Source organism: Maniola jurtina, chromosome 17 (assembly GCF_905333055.1).
Source record: "Maniola jurtina chromosome 17, ilManJurt1.1, whole genome shotgun sequence".
In the NCBI taxonomy this organism is placed as follows: domain Eukaryota; kingdom Metazoa; phylum Arthropoda; class Insecta; order Lepidoptera; family Nymphalidae; genus Maniola; species Maniola jurtina.
Window position 1 is genome coordinate 9,995,515 of NC_060045.1, and position 17,558 is coordinate 10,013,072.

A 17,558-nucleotide genomic window follows, 5' to 3' on the forward strand; every position below is an offset into this window, starting at 1 on the left:
GACACGTGCACTTCTTTCAATTAAATATTGAAAATTTCACTGTAAGCATACATGATAGCTCACATTTCCATGCTTTACTGTGAGTCGACTCTGTGATAGTACGCGCGATCGACAGTATGGAATATAAATACTGGCCTTTTGTACTACTGGATTAGCCCCAATATAGGTACTATGAACTGCACTTCTCATTATAACATAATATTCTTTATTGATTAAAAATATATTATCACGTACTTTATAAATGTAGCTGGTATACATTTTAAGAATAAGGTGCTACATAAACAATATAGTGCCAACATTTATGAGACATTTAATGCACAAATCATTTTTTTTCGATAATTTGAGGGTACTTGTGATTTACGGATTTCCTATTTATTTCTAGATGGTTGGAAGCATCAATAAGTAATGTACAAAGTATTTTGTTTGTAGACGCAGGATATTATGTTGAATTTTGACAAATGAATTTATAAAGTAAAACTGTATTTTAGGCTTATTTCGTGGTTGAACGACATATTTTTATAATGTAAGTAACGGGTAGGTACCACAATTAATTCGATGGTTAATAATTGTATGGTTTTGAGGGGACTGCAATGCTGCGAAATGTGAAGTTCATATTATGGAGTTCGAGCTGTCATGCGTAGGATCGAACTAGTTACTAAGACTTGTTCTTTTTGCTGGAGCTTTATGAGCTGTCTGGTAAAATATTATGGGCAAAATACACTCACAACGTCACCATTAACTTCAGATGGCGCTTCCTATCCGTTATTTAAATAGTAAAATGTATAGAACTCTGTTAATTTATGGTTGCCCTAAGATATTTTAAATGAAAAATTAATAAAATTATTATGGATTGGTGTAACTATATTATGTAAATGTTTGTTTATTGTGTGAACTGTTTTGTTTGGGATTTTACAGTATGACGAAATGACAATGTTTTAATATGAATTATACAAATTTAACTATTGGTATTTATTGTTTTCTTTAATATCTAGTGGTCTGTAAGCATTTATGCTAGATGAGCCATAGTTGGGGTCGATCGATTTTAGTGCTTTGTTGAAAGTCTGGCAGGTCGGCTGACAAAAGCACTCGAAGCATCTCGAAGCCTCATTAATGTAACTCACGCTTTTACTCTTTTAGAGCTACAATGAAGCAAAATGGAGTTTTATGATAGGTAACTAGTTCGGTCATGGTTCGGTGATAAGAAATGACACTTCTGTAGTGTCTATGGTCGACACTACGTTGACTTCGTCTGTGGTGGCGTTTGCTGGCGCGCGTGTTGTGGCTTTTTGGAGTGTTTTTTTTTTTGTTAAAACTAACTGGAAAGCGCTTTAAGGGGGTGCCGTGCGTATGTCGGCAAGCGCCGGCACAGACGGGGTCCATACTTGTATAGTTTAGCTAACTTGTTACAAATAACTACAAACTTGACATTGGCTAATCATTGTGAAAGCCAGACGAGAGAAAAAAAAAATCCAAGACCGACCGGACATGGACTACTAGCTACCTTAACTGTCAGTGTCAACTTCAACTCGTAACTTTGACATTATTTAATGTCAAAATCAAATTGACAATTTACATCACGTAAACATAACCTCAAATTTTGCCTACCTTTTATTAATTTTATAAAAACTAAAAAAATGTCCAGGATATCGTCATTAATTAATTTTGCATCTAAACGAAACATTTCCTTGACAGTGCCACGTGAAGGGAAGCGTAATTTCAGAAAATTCGTGCTCGCCAACAAGAGGGGCTCCCGTATACACAAACAGCAACAAATGGGCCCCAAAGCAGAATTAGAGGTTGACAAACGAGGGGTTCGCGATGTAGGGTATTACTTAAATGGACGTTTTGTCAAAGTTCCAGAAATGATACCGGAGCTTATCGTTCCAGATTTAAAAGATTGTGACTTGAAACCTTATGTTTCTTACAAAGCCAAAGATGTTGTTCAAAGTGAATTTACAGCACAACAGCTTTTTGATGCAGTGTACAGTAAAAAGATCGTAACTGACTTTAAACAAGGGAAACTTGATGCAGATGGCCAAGCCCTAGAACCTTCTGAAGAAGAGAAATTACAGGCAGAAGAGGCGATTCAAAGGGCAAAGAAAACAGGCTCAGACATATTTTAAGTGTGTTAATATTTAAGATTAAGTTTAGTTTATAGTAAAATTGTTATTATGTTAATAAATTAATTATTAAAATTGTGTTTTTTAATTTTAAGTTTAAAAACTTTGAACTCATGGATTTCTGTTTGCTTATAGAATCTACAAATTATGCAATAGCAATTACAGTGGTCTACATTGATTAGAATAAGCTTTCAATGGGCCAAATTTAAGACCAATACTCCTGTTTAGCTTAGAAATTATAATGGATAGGTAGTAGCTACACAGTTTTGTTGCCTCATATCTAACAAGTGACCCACCCTGGTTTGCATTGTTAGCTTATTACAATATTTGTAGAGATCTCTAATGTTTTTGATAACAAATATAGCCTGTCTCTCAGCAATAATGTAGCTTTCTACTGACAATTTTTTTTTCAAAATCAGTTCAGTAGTTCCAGAGATTACTTCCTACAAACAAACTTCACCTCTTTATATAAAAACAGTTAACTGCATATTCGAATGCAATATTCGAATATAAAAACAGTTAACTGCAAAAAACCTGGGAATTTTCATAATGTTTCAAAGAAGAATGGTATGTAGGATCAATGTTTGTACTTAATTTTTAGTTTAGTCCTATATATCTAGCAAACTTATTTAGAAACATCAGTTTTTCGAAAATCTATATTTTTTGACAATTCTGAAATTATTTTTTGCAGAATTTAAATTTTTAGATAAGAGACGACAGAGTTAGAGCATTAAGCATTTTGCTTGAGAGAATCTTTATTACAATAATAAAATTAAATATCACTTGCTTTAATGGTGAAGGACAACATCGTGATGAAACCTGCATACCTGCGAGAGTTCTCCATAATATTCTCAAAGGTGTGTGAAGTCTGCCTATCCACACTCAACCAGCGTGATTGACTATGGCCAAAACTCTTCTAACTCTGAGACTAGACCCGTACTCTGTAGTGAGCCGGCGATGGGTTGATCATGATTTTGATGATGGTTAATTAGAAGAGCATGATTTTAGCTCTGTCAATGTAGTAAGTAGTTAAAAAATTGGCCTACTAGCAAGTAAGAAATTTTAGAAAGGTTTTATGAAGTATTTTGAGATGTTCTCAGTAAATACATATATACATAAGCTTTAGTTATTAATACTAGCAGGTTAGTAGGTACGTAACGTATAACATAAACATTCATTAACATGCATGACCCCGCGTTATCAGTAAAATTCATCACAAAATCTCAACGCATTGACTTTTGTTATTTGAATTCCATTTATCGGTTCGCGCGGTTGCCACCACCACTTCGACGCGTGCGCATTCGAATTTCTACCAAAAATACCTACCAACATAAAAATAAAAAAATGGGAGGAAATTACTCCGCTATGGATCCGATGGCAGTGCCCGTGCCCGACTTACGGAAATTATTTGAAAGAGATGGTTATTTAAGACCCTATGAACGAGAAATTCGACGACGGTATGTAATTAAATTATTAGTATTTATTATTTTAATTCTTTTTACCGATACTTCAAGATGTGATACGAGAAAATTAAAAAAAAAAACAAGTTTGAGGTTATTTTATCATTTCTGTTTACAGTCGTATTACAATCGAGCGATTCAAGCGCTTTGTTTTCACTGCTACATAGTTTACAGTAGGTACATGAAATCGAAGATACTATAGAGAGAAATAATTAGTAGGTACCTAATTATTTCCTTTTTTTAATCTATTTATGGACGATTCAGTATTCTAGCATTAAAAATTTGCAGGATCTACTAATATTCTAATGCTTTAAAATGGAAATACTACGTGTCTTCGATGGATAGGTATTCTAGCGCTTAAAGTGCTTTATAGGCATTTTCAATGTCAAATCTAAGGTCATTGTAATAGACCTAAAACTACATATCTATGCCTAAAACTTTTGTACAACTTCCGTCAAACAAGTGCTGGGTAATTTTTTTAAATAAATTTAAATTGTACTTAGTTAGCTATTTCATTTTACGTCCTACTAGATGAAACAAAAAAAAAACAAAGCTATGTAGGTAGATGCCTATTGCCTACACCAACGTTTAGGAACTTACCGGCAATACCTACTTAAAAGTAATATCATGATCAAGACCGGTTTGTAGAAAAATACATATTACAAAAGGTCATAATATTTAAATCATAGGTAGGTAGGTACGTACTTACCTTCATCATATATTCATCATTCATACAGAACCATAAAGGATTTTGTGATGCAGATCTGTTTTTATCATATACATCCTGATTCCTCGGGGGTAGGTAGATAAAATAAAAGTAGGTATCTAAATTAAAGATTTAAGAAACGTTTTGATAGGTAAATGTTAAAAAAATTGGGCTCTTATGAAGTCAATTTATTTTTATAATCATTATTAATTATGAAATTATTACATAATTAAGTAATTATTATTAAAATAACGAAAATCTGATTTTCACGGGCCAATAAAAGATTCTACTTATATTTTTTATCCACTTTGTGTTAGGTAGTACTAAATAACTGCATTTCAACCAATTCCTCTTTATTTAATTTCCAGTTATGCGTGTTTCAAAGACATATGGGACAAAATTCACGGTTGGGATGGCGGTGTGGAGTCATTCACATCTGCCTATAACTATTACGGGCCACAGTTCGGGTTCGACGGCTCTGTTGTTTGGCGAGAATGGGCCCCTGGCGCACACAGCATGCATCTGCAAGGAGACTTTAGTACGTAACTTACCTAATTATATTAGCTAAAGTAAAAGAAAGCGTGCCTTATTTAACTACTGTACAAGTCATGCCTCGTGAAATGGTGCCAAGAATACTGGCTGCATTTCCGCGCTGGACAGACAGCCAGGCTGATCCGTTGCGCAAGGAATGAACCAGCCCTTTTGTTACCAAATGCAGAAATTAATATCTGCTAAAGATAGCAGATGCAAATTTCAATTTATCTTAGTTCTATGACTACCTGTGTAGGTTGGTATATTAGTAAAAATACATAAACCTATTCTGTATCGTACACTAGTTGTATGATACAATAGACACAGATAGGTTTGATAAAAACGTACAAAAGGTGGCCTTATCGCTAAACAACAATCTCTTCCAGCGTAGGGTAGGTACAGATATGTAAATTAGTTAGGTACTTACCTAACTAAAAGAGGAATACATCCTGTGTATAATACAAAAAAAATCAATATGATAAGGAAAAGTTTTAAAGGTTTCATAAAGGCGATCCTGAGCGTTTTGTTTTAATGTCAAGTTTAGTTCTTGCTTATGGTCTTCGACTAGTGTGTAAGGCAAAGGAGATTGTCCAAGTGACTATGAGACTCAGTATCGTTACAAAATCAATAGTGTCCTAATGAAATAGAGCTTGAATTTTAGGACGACCAAAACACATTATGACCAAAACACATTAAAGCATTTTCTCCTTTGTAAGTCTAATTCCTTTTCCAGATGGATGGAATCCAAAGAGTCATCCATTCAAGAAGCTAGAGTATGGGAAATGGGAGCTCTACATCCCGGCTAACCCGGATGGTTCACACCCCCTAAAACACCAGAGCAGGGTGCAGCTTATAGTGAATGATCATTTGTACAGAGTATCACCATGGGCCAGCTACGTCAAACCCTATGAGGGCTTCACTTACCAACAGTTCATTTATAGACCTGATGAGGTAAAACTATTAAAAAAGTAGCCTGATTATGAGTATATTTAAAAAATTGTGAGATTTGCGCTTGATGACAATCGTGCCTGAGAAACAGTTCAATGGTGAGGTCTAAGTTGGAGCCGCTTGCCTACAAGATGCCTATTCACTCTTGCCTTGAATGTATAAAAAGTAACCTCATAATTAGAAGACTCCCTATTATTGGAATTTTTAATCTGCAGTTTTTTAAGGATACTAATATTATGAGCATCAAGTTATAAAGGCCATAAATATGATAAAATTTTATATAATTCAAGATTATTGATTGTGTATTTATGCTTCGTTCACATTAATAAACAATACTATTGTTACAATAGAAGTATAGGAGGCTTCATTTAGTTCTGTTGTTTATTAACATAGTTCAACTTATGTGAATTCTATAAAATATATTATTATCTTACCTATGTATCTAAGTATGTTAAAAATGTTATTTTTTCAAAACCGTTAGGTAAGTACATGAAGACTGAGATAACACTGATATGATCATCTGAATGTTTAAAATGTTAAACTCATAGATATGTTAAACTATTTAAAAAGATTACTTAAGTTATCAAGACACATGGCCAGTGTGCCAAGCCAAGTTCTAATAAGACATTTTTTTAATTATAATAGTAGTACAGTTACACTACCAGTGAACTTTTTAAGCTTACTTTTAAGTAGGTAATTGATTCCTTTTTATTTCAGCCATACCAGTTCAAACACAGTAAAGTAAGCCGACCAGCTTCCCTACGTATTTACGAGTGCCATGTTGGTATAGCAACCAATGAAGGCAGAGTTGGCACGTATTTGGAGTTTAGAGACAATGTCTTGCCGAGGATTAAAGGTTTAGGTAAATACCACCATGAATCTTTATTTATCCATCTGAACGCAACCTTCTAGAAGTCTCCAGTCCATCCTATTGCAGGTGTTCCTTAACTATCCTGGGTCTGAATTAGCAGGTACTGTCCCACGGTTTCAAAGGTCCAAAGGTTTCAGTTGCCCAATTCCTAGCTTATTTAGGCAACTAAAAATGTAACTAATTCATATCAATCTAATTCAATGTCACCGCCATGTGCTACACTTGCGTTGATGATTTTGGTTGACCAGAAGCTTTGTCTTACAAGGTCATCCGGCATATGGCACATATGACCTGTCCAGTTCCATTTAAGTTAACTAATAACTATCCTATGATACAGTTCATGTTTCGTGCCTCACCAAGTGTTGATATTGTTATGATATTCTTCGTACTTTGAGAATTACATATATTAATAATTTTTGAAAAACGTTTAAAACAAAGAAACAATTCTTATTACAGGTTATAATGCAATTCAGTTGATGGCCATAATGGAGCATGCTTATTACGCATCGTTTGGATACCAAGTCACAAGTTACTTTGCAGCTAGTAGGTGAGGATTCTATTGTTAATTTATTGTTTATTGAATCAGCGACTATGATGATCCACATGATGGTGTAAACTGTAAACTAGATGGAGTTTACACCATCATGTGGACTCCACATGATGGTGTAAACCTCATTGACTTATATTATACCTCGTTTATATTAATTACAAGCTTATGCCCGTGACTTCATCTGCGTGGGCTACACAAATTTCAAACCCCCCCTATTTTACCCCCTTAGCGGTTGAATTTTCAAAAATCCTTTATGGATTTTCTCAGATGCCTACGTCATAATAGCGATCTGCATGCGGACTTTAGTGCGATTCGTCCAGTAGTGTTAAGTGTAATAGATCACTCACCTTTTTCTTTTATAGAATACTAGGTGATGCCCGCGGCTTCGCCCACGTGGATTTCTATTTTTTTTAAATCCCGTAGGAACTCTTTGATTTTCCGGGATAAAAAGTAGCCTATGTCCTTCCCCGGGATGTATCCCAGGTCTGTACCAAATTTCATTAAAATCGGTTCAGCGGTTGGGCCATGAGAACGTAGCAGACAGACAGACAGACAGACAGACACACTTTCGCATTTATAATATTAGTATGGATGGAAGTATGGATTTAGATAAATAGGAATTTATATTCTCACTGGTGCATTTGACGATTCAAAAGTATGTGTGCAAGTTTATTTGAGTGAAAATATTTCTGTTCTATTCTATTCTATACCTCGTCTGAGCGAATGCCGCACAACACGGCTGGTGCAGGATTTTAAACAAAAAAATCAATTTTTAGTCGGTACGGAACTCCCTGCGAGCTAAAAAAGCTGATCGACAGAGCTCACGAGATGGGCATATACGTGTTACTAGATGTGGTGCACTCCCACGCCTCGAAGAACACATTGGACGGACTGAATGAGTTCGATGGTACTACCTCCTGCTTCTTCCACGACGGGCCCCGCGGCACGCACTCGCTATGGGACAGCAGACTTTTTAATTACTCTGAGTAAGTAAGGGAGGACTAAATAATCGTTAAGCAGTAAATAAGCCTTTGACTAATGGTATTCAGCGTATCTGAGGATTGCCTAAATTGCGATTCGGTTCTAAAATATACATATTATGTATATTGTATGTGTAGTACCTACCTACCAACATTTTGTGGAATATTTTTTCTCTGAGTAAGGCAATTTTTTTTTAAATATCTATTTCTTATATTAGTTTTTGTTATAACTTGGCTTATTTTTCACTTAATCATTTTACAGGTTCCACTAGCACTTAATTTAGAACTAGGCTGCAATTGCCGGCATTATTTTATTCCCGAACATGACTCTCTTTTTTGTTTAATTGATTCATTGTTATATTTAAGTATCAAAATGTTACAGAACTGAGGTGCTACGATTCCTGTTGTCTAACCTGCGATGGTATCAAGAGGAATATCAGTTTGATGGATTCAGGTGAGTTTAAAACCACCTCATCGTCCCAAAAAATCACTCAAAAATGCATAAAATCGATGAGTACTTTTGACTGCCAGCTGTAGAACCTTTTCACCTTCTTTCCACGTGGTCCTTACGTTGAACAGTGATAAGACGATAGGCCTGGCGCCCGCCAGTAACGGAAGGTGAACCGCAATGTGCCATTGAATTGGGAGGATGCCTATGTCAAAAATAAATTATTTCTTAGGAATTATTAAATAGAGTCCAAAATTCAAAAATTCGTAAAATCCAGGTCCGCTGTTAGGTTTAAGTTTGCTAACCATTTTAAATTATCGATTTAACTAAAAAAGTACATCAAATTATGTCAAATGTCTATGACGTCACTTCTGTGAATTTCATACAAGCTCCCTTGCTAAGCAAACGTTTTGACGTTTGATAAAAAGTCACTGATTTGACTAGGAGTCATCATCCCTATTCTTGATGGATGACAGAGATGGCGGAGTAGAGCGAAAGAAGAGCGTGCCGAACTCTCATACACAATTTTTTTTTTTTTTTTGACTTGACAAAGTCTGGGTGGTTTATACTTAAAGCTGATACCTAACTCTGTGATTCTATTACTTAGTAGTAGTGCACTTATGCTATCTGTAATAAAATGTTCCACATAATTTTTATTGCTTTATTATTTTCTTAAATATAAAAGTATTAATTTTGACAGATTCGACGGTGTGACGTCCATGTTGTACCACAACCGCGGCATAGGCGCGGGCTTCTCCGGCCACTACGACGAGTACTTCGGCCTCAACGTCGACACGGAAGCTCTGGTGTATCTGATGGTAGCCAACGAGCTCATCCACAGTAACGACAAACGGGCCATCACTATTGCTGAGGTATATTTCAGTTTTAGGGTTCCGTAATCCGTACCCGAGGCGTGCCAACGGGAACTAAGCCTTCGCTGTCTGTCAGTCTGCCCGTCTATCTGTCAGCGGGACGTATCTCATGAACCGTAATAGGTAGAGAGGTGAAATTTTTACAGAGTATGGGTATTTCTGTTGCCACTATAACAATTAATAAAAGTTTCAAAACGGCCGCAATGCAATTTTTCAGAGTTTATCGATCACAAGGGAACGAACAAATCTTTCCTCTGTATAATACTAATATAGGTTCATACAACGTTTTCACAGGATGTATCAGGCATGCCAGCTTCAGGTCGGCCGGTGAACGAAGGCGGCACCGGGTTCGATTACCGTCTAGGCATGGCTATTCCTGATATGTGGATCAAGCTGCTGAAGGAGCAGAAGGATGAGGACTGGGAGATGGGACACATCGTTCACACGCTCACCAACAGACGCTGGCTCGAGGCCACTGTGGCTTATGCTGAGAGCCATGACCAGGTATTCTAATTTTACTTCTCCGCCACACAGGATCCGAATAATCGATAACGACATGAATGCGACAAGACTGCAAAAATTCAACGAGCGTACGACAGAACATCAATAAGAGTACGCAAGACTGTGACATGACTACGATAAGACTACGACAAGACTACGATAAGTGTACGACGCGACTGCAACAAGACGACGATAAAAATACGACTAAACTACGATAAGCGTACAAGACGGCTATGATAAGTGTACGACACGACTACGATAAGTGTACGACACGACTACGACAAATCGACGACTACGACAAGACTACGATGACTACGACAAAAGTACGATAAGAGTAATGTATCATTGTGTGCCAAATAAAACGCTTGTAAAAACAAAACCACAAGGGTGACTGATAACTTATTTGTTTTATGATCTAGGCTCTGGTAGGGGACAAAACCTTAGCATTCTGGCTGATGGACGCATCCATGTACACGCACATGAGCACGCTGAGCGAGCCCAGCGCCGTCATCGAGCGCGGCCTGGCGCTGCACTGCATGATACGCCTCATCACGCACGCGCTCGGCGGAGAGGCCTATCTCAACTTTATAGGTATGTAGGAACGAGACACTAAATTACTCACACATGTACACACACGCAAGCGTACACACTCACACATTTATGGGTCCAGCCAGCGATGTTGATAAAAAATATTTATTTACCAAATACAAAGTCTTATACAATTTTTCTGCGTCTGGTGGTACCCACACTAGGTAATCCTGTATCGTGGGTACCTAATTCGCATTAACAATAAGCCGATATACAATATTTATTTGACACTCAACACAAAAGTTAAGTAGTGTCAAATAAATAAATAAAAATAAATAGGTTAAAAAATAAAGATGTAAGGCATGAAGAACCCTATTATTTCGTCAGGCAACGAGTTCGGGCACCCGGAGTGGCTGGACTTCCCGCGCGAAGGCAACAACTCGTCGTACCACTACGCGCGCCGCCAGTGGCACCTCGTGGACGATCCCCTGCTCAAGTACCGCTTCCTCAACCAGTTCGACGTCGATATGAACGCGCTGGAAGAGAAGTACGGTTGGCTGAGGTCCAATCCGGTGAGATTTTTTTTTAATTTATACACTGTAGGTACTAGTGGATGCCCGCGACCTTATCTGCGTGGAATTAGGTATTTAAAGATCGCGTGGGATCTGTTTGATTTTCTGAGATAAAAAGTAGCCTATGTCCGTCTCCGGGATATAAGCTAACCCTGTACCAAATTTCGTCAGAATCGGTTAAACTGTTGGGCCGTGAAAAGGTAGCAGACAGACGGACACACTTTCGCATTTATAATATGAGTATGGATCGTTTGGCTGCAATCAGACCTGCTGGCAAGTGATGATGCAGCCTAAGAGGGATCGTTTCATTTATCATTTTTGATTTGAAGAATCTAAGTACATATAATAAAATAAATAAGAGCCTCGATAGTCGATACCTCAACGGTTGAGGAGCAGACTGAATTCCAAAAGGTCGGCGGTTCAAACTCCACCCGTTGTACTATTGTCGTACCTACTCCTGGCACAAGCTTTACACTTAATTGGAGGGGAAAGGGGAGTATTAGTCATGATTAGCATGGCTAATATTAAAAAAAAAATTTGCGCCTTGTGTATCATGGATTTCTTCAAAGTAATGCTTGCTTCTATCCAATATATTCGGGTTGTTTATCCCAGGCGTACGTGTCGTGCAAGCATGATGGCGACAAGGTGATCGCGTTCGAGCGCGCCGGCCTGCTGTTCGTGTTCAACTTCCACCCCACGCAGAGCTTCACCGACTACCGCGTGGGCGTCGACGTGCCGGGGAAGTATCAGGTATACAGTTCTGAACGAATTCATGCCACGGCACCCATTCTTAGCGGGGCGGAGCGGTGTGTTCAAACACGGGTGCACACTCCATTACCTTACTCTCAGAAACTTATAGGACGGCATTCTGACATGACCGGAGGTAGATCAGACGCAGAACGTACGACAGACACGGGAGTGTAGGTAACACTCTGTTTGGCTTGTTCAATCTCAAGCTATATCTGATATCTATCCTTGCTGTACTAAAGCATTGGCACTCGTTTTGAACATGCTTACATACCGCTGACACGGGTCTGTCCGCGAAATTTAAATTTAATTTGGTTTTACGCAAACTGAACACTTTCAAGTAAAGATTTTTATGTTATCCTGTAAAGATTGCCATTGGCGGAATTAGAATGTCATAAGCCTACTTTGTCGTGTTAATTTACAAATTGCGAAAAACCAAATTAAATTTGAATTTCGCGGGCAGACCCGTGTCATGCACCTTAAGGCTGATATCTATAGGGCGAACATTAGCTTTGTTCAGACTTAAGAGTTAAGGACACTGTTAAAACGAGACAGCGTTATATCGCTGACATAAATCGGTCTCGTTTTAACTGGAACTCAATTCTAAGCAAAAGCAAAGTCCAGAAAAAAAATCAGCAATTGTGCTCGGCCAGCGAATTCCCATTTGCCTTTTTCATTGTATTACCACAGAGTAAAAAAATATCTACCTAACTGAAGAGGAGTTGAATAAAATTTTGATTTTGTTTCAGGCTGTATTGTGCTCGGATAGCAAAAAGTATGGCGGTTTCGGGCGCGTGGAGGCAGATAATGAGTTCCATCACACACAGAACATGCCCTGGAGCAACCGGAATGACTCAATACAGGTAAAAATACTTATATCCATACTAATATTATAAATGCGAAAGCGTGTTTGTTCGTCCATCTGATAGCTTTTCAGGGCCCAACCGATTTTGATGAGTCGCGGGCATTATCTAGTTATATGTAAAAGATAAACGGCGATAGACTAGTGGTTAAGGTTCGAGGGTCTGAAATTCTATTTCGTTTGCAGTGCTAACTTCTCGGAGTTATGTGTGTTTGAAGTAATTGAATGTCACTTGCTTTAACGGTGTAAGAAAACATTGTGACAGAACCTATTTTTTTTTAAATAAAAATAGCGAGCAAACGAGAGTTCTATAAAATGTTCTCAAAGGTGTGTGACATCTGCCAATTCACTTCCACACTTGGCCAATGGGTGGTCTATGGCCTTAAACCTTTTCAGGGACTTTGTCTGTGTTGGTGTTTGCTGGCGCGCGTGCTCACCTTTTTGAAGTGTTTTTTTTAGTGGCCGGGTTTTGTGTTTTACTGGTGTTTTTGGTGGTGGAACTGACAGGGAAGCGCTCTAAAAGGGGTGCCACGCGTGTGTCGGCGAGTGCCGGCACAGACGAGGTCCATACTTGTATAGTTTCCCTAACTTGTGAATAACTACAAACTTGACATTGGCTAATTTTTGTAAAGCCAGAGAGAGAAAAAAAACCTTTTCATTCTAATGATTGAGAGAGTACTGAGTAGTTAGTAGACACTAGACGGTCGATCGTGTTGAGATCATCACGATCGACCTAAATTATTCTATTTTTTTTTTTTTTTTGTTTCAGGTTTACATTCCCTGCCGTTCAGCTATTGTTTACGCTCGTTGTGAATAGTAGAAACATATTAAAATACCTATTGTTTAAGATTATCTTCAAATTCCACAATGAGAAATGTATATCTAATGTTGTAATATAAAGCTTAGTATATCTACATAAAATCATTAATAGGTATTGTAGATATTTATAGGGCATTGCTTTATAAAAACCTACCTATTTGTATTATGTATTGTTATTATGACATCTTTATTTAGTTCATAATCATGATTTATTTATATATAAGAGCCAACTTGCTGTACCCTTGCGTGGAAGTGCCATATCCTAGTCATTGTGATTAGACATGAATTTATTAATGAAAAATTATGTATAAATATCACAAAAGTAAGTCACAACCGAGTCCTAAAACGTGTTATACAGTTTACATTATAAGTGCTATGCAGTTTTTGTTAATTCCAGTTAAAATATGTAAAACAATTACATTTTTTAAGGCTGTTTAATATTTATGTAGTAAACAAGTTGAAAAACCATATGCATGTAAAAAAAAATTATAGAATTTCCAAACTGAATTGTGTGAAATCCCTATTATCTTATTACTTGACATGTAAGAATAATATTTTGTTTGTTACAAGGATTCAAGGTGTTATTTATTGTTTTTACTTTCCAATTTTATATAAATGAAAGACTTAGGAAGAAGTACAAAAAATTTATTATTTTAATATTAAATACATTTATTTTTATTAAAACATCGTTTTGTATGTAAAATGTGTTTTATTAAGAGGGTACACCTATAAGTAAATTGTTCTTAGGAGTACATGATAAAGGCTTTAACCTTGATAACGTCACTTTGTAGCCAAACTTTTGGGCTAATCTGGCACGATCAGAATCTATTATTGCCATACATCTTGCGCCTCTGACTGACAATGGATGTTCTTGATGAGTTTGATCAGCCGTGTGGCCAATACACAAATACTGATCAATACTCAAATTCTTAAACACAGAACTCCTCGGGTAAACAAGTCTATCTGTTGCATGTAAAGAACCATAGCAACATGGGCATATAACAAATTTTGCGTTCGCTTCCAAACATTTGTCCAATACCAAATCACTAGCAATCCCACATGCATGTAAAGCTATTCCTATATCAAATTTTCCTATAAAGAAATCTAAATTGCATTGGAAAAAGTAAACATTTTGAAGACCCATTTGTTGCACTCTTTCTTTACCTCTTGAAAGAGATTGCTCCTTATTCTCTAGTAATATAACTGTGCATTTTGGAAGTAGGTATGCGATAAGGATTCCTAAATGTCCAGAACCACAACAGAAGTCAACAATATGATCTCCTTCCTTTGCCATGGATAAAACAGCTAGACACAAGTTTTCTAACTGTTTGGACTTTCTAATTACCCTCTCATCTGGTAAGTGGCCAGCAGCTGGGTTGGCTCCATCTGGAATTACATTCCAATCAAAACTTTTATCTATACTGAAATTACTTAAACCTAATTCCATTCCTTCTTCTAACACATTTAGAGCATTTTCTATATCTTCAGGTTTGGTAAATAACCTCTTTTTAGGATTGAGTCGTTTAGGATCTGATTTATAAAGACTGACATCTTCTGTATGTGGTAATTCCATATTTTCAATTGACAGTGGCTTAACATCTATTGTCTGGAAAAGATAGTTTACATTTCCAAGTTCTTTCATACTTTTTGTGTTTGAAAACCATTTAAATGTTAGAGGTAATAGAGATTCAATTACGTTCTCCCCAAAACTTTTCATTACTATATTATATGGAGCAAATAATACTAAGTCAGCGAGAGTAAAAAATGGGCCTTCAGCAAATTTATGTGTAACATTAAGGTCTTCAATTTTAACACAACAATCTACTTCAAGTTCTTTTTTAACATTTGATTTCCATTTCCTATTTTTAGGCATCCTTTGGTCATTTAATGAATTACTATCCTTACTTACAATGTTGATTAAAGTATCTTTATTAATTGAAGTGATTGTTTCCTTCTTTAACTCCCTGGCTATTTTATACACGTTATGTATTCTAACAGGTTTTTTCAAATGATTTTCAAATTTAACTAAACTTTTGGGTACTTTTACATTTCTTTCTCCAAGGAGTAGGTCTTTAACTGAGTTTAATAGATCAATTTCGCAGAATTTGGTCCAAATAGATACTTCGTTAGGGGCTTGAAGGCATCCTTTCCTGAAACCAAGTAAACCTTCTTCGGCCTCTTGAGGGGACTGTGGAGATGATCTATATCTACAAATATGACGTGAAACGGCACACAATCCTGTAATGATTGTACTGTTGTAGAAAACAGTAGGATACACACATGATGAGACTTGCCACGGAATCTCACAATAATCAATGAATTCTATACATTCACAATTTAGGTTTAATAGTGCTTTATCCACATTATTAGCTGTGTGAACAAATTTCAGCTTTACTTCTTCAGACTGACAATATTTATGCACACAATAAGTTATAAGAGACTCCATTGGGATTTTTATTGTTCCTGTTTGGTTAAACTCTTCTTTCGATGAGTATGTTAATAAATAAACTTCGTTTTTCATTGTACAGCTGGTGAAATATTTAAATAAAGAATATTTAAAAGGGTTTTGTAGGTTAGGTTGTGTTGTGTCACCCACAGACCACGGTGTCACCTAAGCGATTGCGTTGTTCTAATTCAGTGACAACTGACAACTGACAGTGACAGTGTCAATATTTGGCCAACATTTGATCAATTAGATTGGAACCAGTGGAACTTGGAGATCATTGGATACAAAATGTAAATGTAATGTCAATAATTTATATTCTTCCTTTTTTGTTGCCACTTGCCATTGCATTTTTTTGTTTACAAATAAAAAAAAAATCAATGGCAAGTAGCAACAAAACAGAAAGATTAGAAAAAAACAAATGGCCGACAGTTTGACTGACACCTGCCTGACATTTTGTTTTGAGAATCCAAATTCCAATGAATTTTCTTAAATTGAGTCTGACTGCAAAAAATAACAATAATGCTGGAAGTTCTAAATGGATTTCTTCTCCTTTATATCGTAATCCTTTGTACACTGAGTGCATTAGTGCCAGTTTTGGTAAAACCAGTAAGTATTCAACTAACCTAGAAAATTATTAAGATTTATGTTAGTAGGTAAATGTTTATTATTTCAAATGTTGACAATTATCTTTACAGATTGCTTCATGCTTCGTGAGGCCTTCGAATGAGGAACGTTCTGTTTGGATAGAAATAGTAAAGTTCAAGAATGAACAGCAAAATTTATCAATGAAGGATGATTTTGCGGCATACTCTAAAATACAGCGCAGAATTAATAAGCTTGATATGTTATTAAAGGAAAATGCACAGACTCGTTTAAGTAAGAGCTTAGCTATAAAAGGCTCTATAAATATTATATTGCAAGCTGTGATTGGTTTAGTTATTGTCATATCTGTGATTTGGTTCAGACGAGAGCCAATAGTAGCATTAGAGGGTGATCTTTTTCCTCTAACTACAATACTTAGATATCCAAGTGATACACCAAATGCTGTATCAACACATGTGTGGGTTTTAATATCTAATGTATCCATAAGATCTTTGCTCAAACCTCTCATTTCCTAAATGTAAAATATATTGACTAGATATTATAGCAATAACAAAGTGTTATGAGGTTTTTGTTGTAGTAGATGAAAATAATAACTAACCATTTCAACAAGGCAAAGTGCCTGTGTAAGAAACCTGGCAAAATTACCTCCTTGAAAGGCCATGGTCTTGGTCTAGTTTTTCAAACTTATGTTTAACCACTGACGTAATGTGCTGGCCAAGGCAACTGTTTGCTTTCAAGTCACCTGTAAATTCTATGAGATGAACTGACAATCCTTTAAAAACGTGTAATGGCCTATTCCATTATAATTCCACTTTCTTGCTCCCAGTGGGGCCGTCTTTAAAGAGCTTAAAGAACAGTGTTCAGAGCTTCCACTAGGAGCTAATGGGATTATAATGGGATAGTCCGATCTAACAATCGTATTTATAGTATTTATAAATTAACACAAAGATTAATGAAAAGGTATGGTTTGAATAAAAAAATGTTTTATATTTTA

At 36.4% G+C, this 17,558-nt stretch overlaps 4 protein-coding genes across 4 annotated transcripts; 3 read left to right on the forward strand and 1 right to left on the reverse strand.

Annotated features, from left to right (window-relative positions):
• Positions 1–1,550: 1,550 nt before the first annotated feature.
• Positions 1,551–2,197, forward strand: LOC123873803 (39S ribosomal protein L41, mitochondrial). The gene has a single exon (XM_045918864.1). The coding sequence runs from the start codon at positions 1,635–1,637 to the stop codon at positions 2,121–2,123; it is 489 nt and encodes a 162-aa protein (XP_045774820.1). The 5' UTR covers positions 1,551–1,634; the 3' UTR covers positions 2,124–2,197.
• A 1,136-nt stretch (positions 2,198–3,333) lies between these two features.
• On the forward strand, positions 3,334–14,201 carry LOC123873792 (1,4-alpha-glucan-branching enzyme). Its single transcript, XM_045918841.1, has 14 exons — positions 3,334–3,577; positions 4,655–4,824; positions 5,551–5,768; positions 6,483–6,627; positions 7,093–7,183; positions 7,963–8,172; positions 8,549–8,620; positions 9,315–9,486; positions 9,781–9,990; positions 10,407–10,578; positions 10,903–11,087; positions 11,700–11,837; positions 12,584–12,697; positions 13,466–14,201. Exons 1-14 carry the CDS (start codon positions 3,465–3,467, stop codon positions 13,511–13,513), a joined length of 2,058 nt encoding a protein of 685 aa, XP_045774797.1. The 5' UTR covers positions 3,334–3,464; the 3' UTR covers positions 13,514–14,201.
• On the forward strand, positions 13,796–17,553 carry LOC123873802 (guided entry of tail-anchored proteins factor 1-like). Its single transcript, XM_045918863.1, has 3 exons — positions 13,796–13,825; positions 16,458–16,567; positions 16,657–17,553. The coding sequence occupies exons 2-3, from the start codon at positions 16,481–16,483 to the stop codon at positions 17,077–17,079; spliced, it is 510 nt and encodes a 169-aa protein (XP_045774819.1). The 5' UTR covers positions 13,796–13,825; positions 16,458–16,480; the 3' UTR covers positions 17,080–17,553.
• Positions 14,145–16,111, reverse strand: LOC123873793 (glutathione S-transferase C-terminal domain-containing protein homolog). The gene has a single exon (XM_045918842.1). It carries the CDS (start codon positions 16,034–16,036, stop codon positions 14,228–14,230), a length of 1,809 nt encoding a protein of 602 aa, XP_045774798.1. The 5' UTR covers positions 16,037–16,111; the 3' UTR covers positions 14,145–14,227.
• Positions 17,554–17,558: the final 5 nt, after the last annotated feature.

Excerpts from the sequence above, each read along its gene's own strand:
- LOC123873803 (XM_045918864.1), top strand. The coding sequence starts at position 1,635 with ATGTCCAGGATATCGTCATTAATTAATTTTGCATCTAAACGAAACATT.
- LOC123873792 (XM_045918841.1), top strand. The coding sequence starts at position 3,465 with ATGGGAGGAAATTACTCCGCTATGGATCCGATGGCAGTGCCCGTGCCC. Across the intron at positions 8,173-8,548 it reads AGACTTTTTAATTACTCTGA|AACTGAGGTGCTACGATTCC; the intron begins GTAAGTAAGGGA and ends AAAATGTTACAG. Across the intron at positions 12,698-13,465 it reads ACCGGAATGACTCAATACAG|GTTTACATTCCCTGCCGTTC; the intron begins GTAAAAATACTT and ends TTTTTGTTTCAG.
- LOC123873793 (XM_045918842.1), bottom strand. The coding sequence starts at position 16,036 with ATGAAAAACGAAGTTTATTTATTAACATACTCATCGAAAGAAGAGTTT.
- LOC123873802 (XM_045918863.1), top strand. The coding sequence starts at position 16,481 with ATGCTGGAAGTTCTAAATGGATTTCTTCTCCTTTATATCGTAATCCTT. Across the intron at positions 16,568-16,656 it reads TGCCAGTTTTGGTAAAACCA|ATTGCTTCATGCTTCGTGAG; the intron begins GTAAGTATTCAA and ends TTATCTTTACAG.